The sequence below is a fragment of the Perna viridis genome, chromosome 3 (genome assembly GCF_037379345.1).
Source record: "Perna viridis isolate PV_CMFRI_1.1 ecotype Kerala chromosome 3, ASM3737934v1, whole genome shotgun sequence".
NCBI lineage: Eukaryota > Metazoa > Mollusca > Bivalvia > Mytilida > Mytilidae > Perna > Perna viridis.
Window position 1 is genome coordinate 58,858,252 of NC_142447.1, and position 11,855 is coordinate 58,870,106.

General features: G+C 34.7%; 2 protein-coding genes across 2 annotated transcripts; both read left to right on the forward strand.

Annotated features, from left to right (window-relative positions):
- The first annotated feature begins 249 nt into the window (after positions 1 to 249).
- LOC148623127 (toll-like receptor 4) lies at positions 250 to 2,473 on the forward strand. Its single transcript, XM_088573663.1, has 2 exons — positions 250 to 410; positions 972 to 2,473. Exon 2 carries the CDS (start codon positions 980 to 982, stop codon positions 2,471 to 2,473), a length of 1,494 nt encoding a protein of 497 aa, XP_088429789.1. The 5' UTR covers positions 250 to 410; positions 972 to 979.
- A 75-nt stretch (positions 2,474 to 2,548) lies between these two features.
- LOC148623128 (toll-like receptor 4) lies at positions 2,549 to 4,555 on the forward strand. The gene has a single exon (XM_088573664.1). The coding sequence runs from the start codon at positions 2,549 to 2,551 to the stop codon at positions 3,470 to 3,472; it is 924 nt and encodes a 307-aa protein (XP_088429790.1). The 3' UTR covers positions 3,473 to 4,555.
- Positions 4,556 to 11,855: the final 7,300 nt, after the last annotated feature.

Sequence of the window (11,855 nt, forward strand, 5' to 3'; positions counted from 1 at the left end):
GGAATACATGATTGCTTGGTTTTCCATTTCAGATTAAAAAAAAATCCCCAATTCAATTCCACCAAAATAACTCTCCGCATTCCTAATCTTTCATATTGTCACTGATCAAAGTCTAATTTCACCCATGTGCTTCTATATTCTAATAAATCAATATACTAATCATAAATAAATAAATAAACGGAAATCTTTAACAGGTTATTGAACAAATAATTGTTTCGCTTTTTTGTAAATACCTTAACGTTAGTCAAATCATGAACAGATGTTATCTGCATTTTATGTTAAAACTTCAATCAAGAGGAAGTTGGTAGGATAATTGTCCTTTCTCCTTTGAGCTAGAAACACCACAAATATTATGTACTACGATGGCGTCTAAAACTTAATTTATGGAGTTTCTGTCGAATAGAAAGAGAGTAAGTTAATCTAATAATCTATAAAGCTGACCTTGCAAGCTTTTTCACTCACAAAATTCAGTACAATTCTTAGAATTACTTACCTCATATTGCAACAAAAGTTTTGCATTGCTTTGCATGTAAGATCGTGCATCGATTTTTTATGCACGTATATGTATACATATATACAACTGGATATCAACCGAGTTAATTTCAATGTAATGATTTAATTTTCACATGGAAGCAACTCTACGCGACTTAGTTAAACTTACACCGTTGTCTTGTATCATGAGAAACAACACTATCTAGAGTAAAATTCAAGTTAACTAGCTATGGATAACATATGTACCTGATAGAAACGACATCGTTTCACACAGTTTAGGCAAGACTAGTCCCATTGATTTGTTAAGGATTTCATTGTTCGTAAGTCTAACTAGTGCTTTGTGAAACGAGTTCGTTTTTATCAGTCATTGAAAAGAAACTTCTTCAAAAAAGACAATTCAACAAAACTGTATCAGTTCGAGGCTTGGTTTTATTGATCAAAACTCGGTCACTTTGAGGATGCATTTGTTTGTATTTCAGAATCAAAAATGTCTTTCTTAACAAAACTCTTAGTTATATGCTTCATGGGATTATCTTCTTGCGTGACTAGAATTACAGCTCGACGATGTTCCTTCGCAATACAATGCAGATGCTCCGATTTGTCAACTTTTGTTCAATGTTCCCACAGTGATCTGGTAAATATTCCAAAGTTTCCATGCAATGTCACTACAGTTGATTTGAGCCATAATGAAATAGCTCAAATTGAAGAAAGACATTTTGTACAAAACACATATCTGAGAATTCTGGATCTATCGTTCAACAAAATAAAAAAGGTAATGAAGGAATCATTCGTTGGTTTAAAACATCTATCTGAGCTTAAACTGAACAACAATAAAATAACTGTATGTAATGAAGATGCTTTTGCAAATTTACCTTCTCTAACGTTCCTTGATATTAAACATACTAATATTAATATAACACGACTAAGTTCTCATAAAATGCCACCATTAACCGTACTGAAAGCCGACTTACTGTTAGATAATAAACATTCAAAACTGCCACAATTTCTAAGCAACATAAAGATGTTAGATGTATCGGGATTATCCGGCAAGTGTCGTATGAATACAATAACTCCTACTCTATTTAAACACTTGGCAGCCGTTGAGTATTTAGACATATCAAAATGTCAAATAAACACAATATACAAAGGTTCGATCCGCATGATGACGTCACTTTCAACGTTGGATGTGTCCAATAACATGTGTCTTAGATTCTCCGGTTTAACAAATATTAGTCAAGACCTCCCCTATACCGCCATTAAAAATTTGAAGGCTAACCAAATTTATAAACCTTTCGTTCTGAATACAGAAATTTTTGCTGAAACACTTAGACCTTTGAACAGGACTAACATTACAGAAATTCATATAGAAAGTAATCGAGTACAACTAATAGAAACGGGAGCAATACAATATTTACCGGCTACTATAAAAATGTTGGCAATATCAGATAATCAGTTTTCATATGGTGAATATCTTTTCGAATTGCAAAATATGCAATTTGAGATCATAAACGCATCTAATCTTTTTAAACCGCACAACCCAAATTTTCCAAATGAAACATGTGATCGACAACAAGAGGAAAACTTTTCCACCAAGAAGAGATTGTTAACGCAATACAGTCACTTAGAGCAGAATATCAGGATCAACATCCCCGAAAACCTAAAGATGATCATTTATAGAAATTGTCGACTTCGGTATGCGATACCTGCTTTTAATGTATCAGAGAATAAAATCGAACACTTCGACGGTGGTAATAATTTATTTTTTGCATGGATAGGTCCTGTGTTGATCTTCCATAATGCAAAATATATGGATTTATCATACAATTTCTGTTCAAATGTTTCAATAGTGTTTTTTCAAAGTGTCCCAAATCTTGAAGTGTTAAATATCGAGGGCAATCTTTTAGGATTCATTTTCCCAGAAGACGTACAAGGAAATATACTGCAACACATTCAAAAGGTTGAAAGAATAAATATGGCATGAAATCGAATACCATATTTACCAAAACTATTCTTTAGAGAACAGAAATCAATAACATACCTTAACCTTGCAAATAATATGCTTGAAGATGTACATTTTGATCTGGATCACATGACCTTGATGTCATACCTTGATTTGTCCAAAAACAGATTACAATATTTATCAGAATCAACAAGGAAACAATTAGACAATATAGCGACTAAAACCTCAAATATAACAGTTGATCTGAGTGATAACAATCTTAAATGCACATGTGAAACTATAAAATTCATTAAATGGCTGGGTACTACAAATGTTCATCTCTTCAATGGTAAAACGTACACATGTAAGCAATCAAATGGTGAAACACTGTCATTAGGGAAACCAGTTAGAATGTATGAAACTCTAGAGAAAAACTGTACATCTTATATCCCTTTAATTATGACAGTTGTCGCATTCTGTATATTGTTTATCACGGTGTTATCATTAGGATTGGCCTATAGGAATAGATGGAAGCTCCGTTATATGTATTATATGATCAAAATAAGATTTACCAAGAGTCCAGACGAACATATCGCCGTGGAAAAGATCTATAGTTACGATGCTTTTATTTCCTACGAGGATGGTGATCGAGCATTTGTACATCACATTCTTCTTAAGAAACTTGAACATGACGCAGGAATGAAATTATGTATTCATAAAAGAGACTTTTTACCAGGAAGGGAAATAGCAGAAAACATTACATCAGCAATTCACGATAGCCGTAAAGTGATTGTAATCATGTCTCCGAATTACATCAAATCTTACTGGTGTATGTTTGAATTCAATATGGCAAAAGTAGAAAGCATTTATTCGAGAAATAAGGAAAACATCTTGTTTCTTGTTTTCTTGCATCAGGTTCCGACGAATGAATTACCGCTTAATGTCCTTGAATTAGTGCAAACGCAATCTTACATTGAATATCCTAGAGATGAATTTGGTAACACGTTGTTCTGGGAAAAATTGAAAGAAATTTTGTCGTGAAGTATTGTATATATCAGAGATGGAATACAACAAAACATCTCAAGATAAAAACAACTCTTACTAAAACATTTATCTACAAAACCCTATTAGAATAAAACTGCTCTGGCATACAAAATACAAAACCTATTTTAAAAGCATTATATGAAGTTAATGTTTTTGTGTTATAGCCTCAACTTCCTTGTAGAATTGCTTTATCGTGCAAAACCTCGGTGTATTACAGTTAATTGTAATTTTCACACATTAAAGACAACAGTTCATACCTTTGATTTCAGAACAGTAGGAGTTCAATGATACATACAAATATGTACAAAATCGATGTTCGGATTCGGGTGCAGAAAAAAAGAGGTAACTCGAGTGAAAATAGAATCCCCAGCAGACAAACACAACGGTGTTTCTAAAATTTACAGGGTGTTTCATTTTGTTGGTAGGTTACATAAGGGTGATTTTCATTTGTATCCCGGGTAAAGAAAAATTATGGTGGGGTCAGCAGAACGAGAAATATCCTTTTGACTTTGGAGATTTTCTAAAGTATCGTCGATATCGGATGGAAAACCTTACGTGTTCCGAATAGGCACCTGCTCCAAAAGGGAGATAAATGTTGACAAAATGTTGGTCCGCAAGTCGGGAATATCATAAAACATACTCATACATCACACCACATACTTATACATCATACCACATACTCATGATGATTAAAGATAGTTTGTTGTCTAAGTAATTTAGGCGCAGTTTTTTTTGTGCGTAGATATTTCTTATGAGTGTTTGAGATGTATATTTTACAAATCTTCAGCATATGGTGCATATTTTGTACATTTAATATTACATGTTAGGACAGTATATATATTTATCCAAAGAGATTAGAGAATGTGGTATAACGTCTTATAATCATTAATCTGATGTTATAATGTACATCAAAGAACAAAAATAGTGTTCAATTCATTTAATTGTTGAATACATTTGTTTTAGTATTTAAAAAGCAATTGATATAAAATTGTTTTTATAATCAAAATGTGGTACGATCAATCTTATCAGTTTTGTATATGTACAAAGTCATTTAAATTGTAAATATAACGAGAATGGAAATGGCGAATATTCCAATGGGAATTCAAATGTTAATATTTGTTTTGTGTTGAATGATTTAGATCAAAGAAAAACATTGAATGTTTCACATGTGTGTCTCTTTTCTTTATTTTTTATGAAAATATTATGTTATAACGTACCGGCTCCGCCAAAAAGATATAAAAATAAACCAAAACAACAACAACAAAAAAAGAATAAGGGAAACCACGCCTCTTCAAACTAAGGTTTTCATGTGTTTTAAAGCAAATGGATACATATGTTTAGGACCGATATGGAAAATATGTTTTTGTACTTACTTTGTATTAAATCACGTGAAAACAACAGTTTTCCTCAATTGTATGAAAACTAACTTTCCTTTCATCTGTGGAAACATCCCTTCAGTTGTTACAGGATTGAAGTCATCACTACAGATGTTTTATGGTCGTCATCATGAACTCGTGGATCGTTACGGTGTATCCATCTGCGCCATGAAAACTGATTTGTTCAATGTGTCATAGTTTTCCTTTCCTCTTTCGTATACCACGGATTTGACTTTTTATGAGGCGGGTGTTTCGTTTCTAGAAAAGCAGAGGACGCTTACCCTACCGGTGCACCTGGTACATGCTCCCAGTTTTAGTGGAGTCCGATTTGCTCATTTGCTTTTGTTACTTTGTATGTATGATTTTAGTTACTTTATGTTCTTTGTTGTGTATGTCTGTTTTCCATGTCTGGTCTTTGTCCCTGGATTACATTCTTTTGATTACCGCTATAACCTTGGTTCCCTAGATTACTCTTTGATTACCACTATAACCTTGGTTCCCTTGATTACTCTTTGATTACCGCTATAACCTTGGTTCCCTAGATTACTCTTTGATTACCGCTATAACCTTGGTTCCCTTGATTACTCTTTGATTACCGCTATAACCTTGGTTCCCTAGATTACTCTTTGATTACCGCTATAACCTTGGTTCCCTTGATTACTCTTTGATTACTGCTGTAACCTTGGTTCCCTTGATTACTCTTTGATTACCGCTATAACCTTGGTTCCATTGATTACCGCTATAACCTTGGTTCCCTTGTTTACTCTCATATCCTTTTCATACATTAAGTCCTATACAAGACATATAATAACAATAGTATTTCAATTTTCCTGTTTTGCATGAATTAATTTGTTAGTCTTAAACATATGTCTTCGTGTGTTTTTCATGGCAGTCCTAAACATTTGAAAAACAGAGGAGAAACATGTTTTTCTGGTGTTTTCAAAACATATGAAAAACATATGCTGCAATTCCACCGATACAATAAGCGTTCTCTGGTCAAGTTACTTAGCCATGCATAATAAACATGGGAAAACTAAAAATGGACCTCAGTCGTTTTTCACAAGATTTTGACTACAAGTAAGGCCAATTATAAAACTAACAAGTACAAAAATTAGCAACGCAAAACCTTGAAATGCATTTTTGACTTTTTTGCTCTAATTTGAAGACTCCAAAAAAGCACCTTTTGAACTATTACAAAAACGAAGCTGAAATGACAGTCGTATCAATAATTCATCAACGAAAATAGGAATTGTAAAATCGAGTGTGGTAGATTGATTCCCTCTAGTTTTTACAATGCCCCAATTGACATTTCTTATTTCATTCACACGATACTCCCGATACCATCTAATGATACTTGTTATACCACCTGATGATACTTGTTATACCACCTGATGATACTTGTTATACCACCTGATGATACTTGTTATACCATCTAATGATACTTGTTATATGTTAGACACAGATGTTGGTTGTTTTAATTCAAAGTCAATCTATATATATTAGGTCAATATGTCCTATAACTGGATGTTCCGTTATACGTTTCTAATGACAAATTGACCACAAAAAAATGTCCTTAGCAACATGGATTCTCTATTTAAACTAGTATCATTATTTGTTAAGGGACTCCGGTTGTACCTTCCATCATGAGCAGACGTGTTTTTGTAAACTACTTGCACATTACATTTCTTTTTATACTTAGGACAATAAAAGCATTTGAAATTTAATTCATATTGCATAGGACAGTCGACTGAACGCAGTGAGCTAGAATTCCCTGTTCTCGATAGTCGAACTCAAAGCTCAATATCCCGTTTATTGGCATCAAGCCCCAGAGCTTCTCGGTGAAAAGAGTCGCCCCTGACACAGACTCGTCAGAAATCGTAATAAATTGGTGGAGAATCAAAACGATGCAGCTTTCTCGCAGTGGTTAACGTAGGATTCGGGTGCCTACATCAAACTGTCGTAAAATTGTCATTCTAGCTAGTTAGTGATTATGGATACATGGTGTTTACAGCGTTCGCGTATGTCGGCGGGCTACCGAATTTCAGACCGTGGCAACCCTACCGGGGATTGAATAAAATTCCTCTGGATTCAAAGGGATTTAACTCTAGAAACAGAAAAAACAAACCAGCCTCCAAATGATATAGACTTCGAAATATAAACAACAGAAACACAGAATGCAGAGCTAACGTTTTCATCTCTTGCAAATGAAGAACTTTTAGAAACATTTCCAAAAATAAGTATTCTCTCGGACGCCTGTAAAAAATTACAAATTGAAAATAAAGAACTGAAAGACATGATTAATAAACGTGAATACCTGCCTTTTCCAATTTCAGGATGCTAACACAAAACTGTTTGAACAGAACAATATTTTGCAAAGGAACCTCAAATTTAATTTTGGAAAATCGAATTCAACTATGAATAATACCCATGTGTTGTCTTGCGATCACACGAACGAAATTACCGATACTTTTGATACCGTCAAACGGTACTTTTGATACAATCTAACGAAACTCCTGATACAATCTAACGATACACTTGATACCATCCAATGATACTTTTTATATCATCTAAAGAAACTACTGATACTACCTAACGAAACCTTTTATAACCTGATGATACTCCTGATACCACCTAACGATACCCTTGAAACCATCCTACGAAACTCTTGTATTCCTGATTCTACCAGACAACACTTCTGATAACATCTGTCGATACTCATTATATAACCTCAAAATACTTCTGATACCATCGAACGAAATTGCTTTTATCATCTTAGGATACTCCTAAAACCACTTTATACTCCTGGTGCAACCTAAAAGTATTACTTATAAATTACATCTAACGATACCCCTTATATCATCTACCGGTATTACTTATACCCCTTATACCCCCTCTATATACACGAATCTCGTAGGCATTCGAAGGCATTCATATCGATTTGAAAAAGCAGGTAAAATTGTTTTGACATGTCAAAATTTTTCACACGATTGTCCACGAATCTTTATTGAAAATCTTATTCGTAAGGAGCTCGCAAACCACTCTTAACCATTCGTAAGGCATCGTTAGCCGATCGATAAGAGCTCGTATACATTTGCAAGATCTTTTTGGTTTGCCATTTTATACAGTTGTTTTACGATTTATTTACGAATAACTGCGAGTACTTTGCAAATAAATACGAATAATTTTTCCAGGACGAAGAGAGCTGGATTGTCGTCTATTTTTATTTTTTTATTTTTATTTTAGCTAGTGTGTTTACCTTTACAAAGCTTCTACATTGCATTGGGTTATTGGTGGTCATAACCAAAGCTCGCAAGTGTTCGTTCGAAGAGCAATGCAAGTGTTATTATCTTCCAAAATATCTTATTGTTCGATGTTCATATACGTCACCTAAGTTACATGATGTCTCCATAAATGGTCTCCTTCCTTTCATACAAAAACCTCTTGGATTTCATCACATTAGAACCAAACTTTATGCTATACCTCTCACTCTACTACACTACCTTTACACAATAAGTCTTAACACTCCTGTTACTGACCCCACCTCATCATTATACAGAATTGTTGCATCATTTTAGATATTGGTTTCCACAGACTCTTTAAACCAGTTTGTGTGAAAAGTCAAGATAAAGAAAAACGATCATTTCTTCCACTACCCTTTGTCAACAAAGGTATAGATGTAATTAATTTGGCTAACATCCTCCATCACAAACACGTTACCAACAAAATTCCCCCATATTTCAAAGACAAATCCATACCAATTATTTCATATTCCTATACTTCACCCATTGCATCCAAAATTTTCAATTATAAAAGGCTATTGCAGAACCTCGAGATTGAGGACTTCAAGGCTAAACCACCTGACTGTTCTTGCAAAACCTCTCCATTCAAATATGGTTCTTGTGGTCACGTCGTTACGGGAGATTTAACCATTATCGAAACCGAATCTCTGCGTAATATCCTTTCTAAAGGTCCCAAGTACTGTGAACCACGCTCCATAAATTGGAATTATAATTTTAAAGTTCTTATGGATGCCGTCGAGGACTATGCAAGAAAATGAATAAAACGAGAACAAGTAGACATTGATTCTCTGTCAGAGTGGTTAAAGGCCGTGAGGTCTTTAATTTTGAAAGTTTTAAGTAGGTCAATGAGTGCCAAGGCTACATCAGTTTTCAAAGACCCCCATGTAGCAAAAACATTGTCTACTATACATGACAAATATGTTGTCGTACCAGCAGACAAAGCCCAAAACAACTTTGTTTTTGTCTGCAAAATGTTTTACATCCAATGTTTATTATCAGTGGTAGACGTAGAAAATATAAGCAGTGATAAGACCTATACTGCTACCACTCTCTCCAAAGAAGAGATTGTGAAAAACCATAAATCTGTGCTATCCTCTTTTGGTGTCTCTACCAAGGACGATGATTGTGATTTACCGTCTATGTACTGGATTCCTAAACTCCACAAACATCCATACAAACAACGTTTCATAGCTGGATCTGCAAAATGTACCACCAAACCTCTTTCAAAACTTTTAACTTCTATACTCACAACTGTCAAAGAGGGTCTACAGTCCTACCACAACACTTGTTACTCCCGTAGTGGTATTAATTCAATGTGGATCCTGAAAAATTCGAAAGATCTTTTAGAGACAATCAGTTCAAGACTATTATCTGAATACAATAGCATTAAAATCTATGATTTTTTTAACACTGTATACTTCTATTCCCCATACTCAGTTAAAATCCCGACATAAAAACATTATACATCGTTGTTTTTTTTTCCAAAAAAGATGGTACACCTAGATACAAATATATAGTTCTTGGTATAGATTCCTCATACTTTGTAAGGAATAATTCCAAATCATCTTCCAAATATACAGAGGAAGATGTTTACAAAATGCTGGAATTTTTAATCGATAACATATTTGTCCAGTGTGGTGGACGTGTTTTTCAACAAACGGTCGGCATCCCAATGGGAACAAATTGTGCTCCTTTACTTGCTGACCTATTACTTCACTCTTATGAGGCTGACTTTAAAGCTGATCTGATCAGAAAGAAAGAATGTCGTTTGGCTAGATCCTTCAATCTCAGTTTCCGCTATATAGATGACATATTATCTTTAAACAATCCTAATTTCGGGGATTTGATACATCGCATCTACCCAAAAGAACTTAAGATAAAGGATACTAAAGACACTGTGAAGTCAGGCTCATATCTTGTTTGTACACAAATCGATGGTAACGGAAAACTATTGACCAAACTTTACGATAAACGTGATGACTTTTCATTCAGAATTGTCAACTTTCCTTTCATCTGTGGCAACATCCCTTCGGCACCTGCGTATGGAGTGTTCATATCACAACTCATTCGTTATGCCAGAGCTTGCCGAAACTACGCAGACTTTTTGTATCGCGCTAGAACTCTAACAAATAGGCTTCTGGAGCAGGGTTATGTTGTTACAAGATTGAAGTCATCACTACAGAAGTTTTATGGTCGTCATCATAAACTCGTGGATCGTTAAGGTGTATCCATCTGCGCGAAACATACTGCCTGTAGTAGAGGATGTTACGCTAGAGTATCACACGAGGTAAATATATCACTTGAGACGAAGTCGAGGGTGATATATTTACAGAGTGTGATACTTCTCTGGCCTTTACTTTAACCTGCAGAGGACTATATATCAGCATGATTCTACATATGTCAGCTCACAATTCTCAGAATGGCATGTGGGATTAGCAGACTTGCAGTGCAGTACTGGTCACCGGAAGCGAAGGGTCTGTAAATAGCATGGGAAATCCCAGTGTTTTCACAAGATAGGGGTATATTTACAAATCATTATGGAGATCAGGGTTCACATCACAAGAAGCAAAATGCATCTATAAAATGTACAGAAATGTTTTTCCTTTCAGAAACTGTTTATTTTTTTTTAAATAAAATAAGAACTTTTTTCACCGCACTATGAGGAACAGGGGGTAATTAATGCGTAAGATTATTTTTGCAATAAAATGAGAACTTTTTTCACAGCACTATGAGGAACAGGGGGTAATTTCTGCGTAGGACTATTTTTGCAATAAAATGAGAATTTTTTTCACAGCACTACGAGGAACAGGGAATGATTTCTACCTTGGAATATTTTTGCGTACGTTTCAAATGCTCATTAGTTGAATTGATGGTCTGTAACCTTTACGGAAGTGCAAAAGTAATCTTAAAATCTGGAATGCTTTCGGGTCCGAAACACTATTTCCGGTGTAGAGGGTGATATAACGAGAGGAGAGAGTGTGCTATATCCGAAAGGAGGGCGATATATATCGTTGACGTCGGGGTGATATATCAAGCAGCCAATCACTGTTCAGTGGGGGCGAAACAAGTAATAAAGGATGTGCAGGGATTAGACTAAAACATCTTATCACCCTAATCCCCAATCAGAATTCAAGATTTTTGTACGAAGTATAATATTAAGATAATATTCTGTAAATATCGGCGTTTTGGTGACAAATTCTGCCTCATAAAATGATGTTGAGTTTTTCAAGTCTGTAAATAATGGTGCTTTGAATGTACCATCGTGCATCATACACAAAACACACGCACTTCTGATATAACAACTACAGGCAAAATAAAGAAAAATAAAGAAAAAAATACTAATTTTTGTGCCAAGAAAAAATTAATGAAGTTCGACATGGGTAAACAAAATTGTGTTGTATTCTGTTTTTCATTAAAAAAAAGTTAAGGCGGAAAATAGCATGAAAAAAGAAAAGGGGAGGAGATGAATGGCGTGTACAAATAGTTTGTTTGTTTGTTTATTTGTTTGTTGGGGTTTAACGTCCGAGCAGCAATATTTCAGCTATATTCAGACAATGAACATGAAATGGATGATAAAATGAACATGAAATGAAAAAAAAAAATGGGACACAAGGACAATAGGGTCGACAAACTTTGATTGCCACTGGAAAAAGGGGGATGGGTAAGGTCGGGCAATTTAGCCTCCTGTGGCGGAGCGCAAAGGTT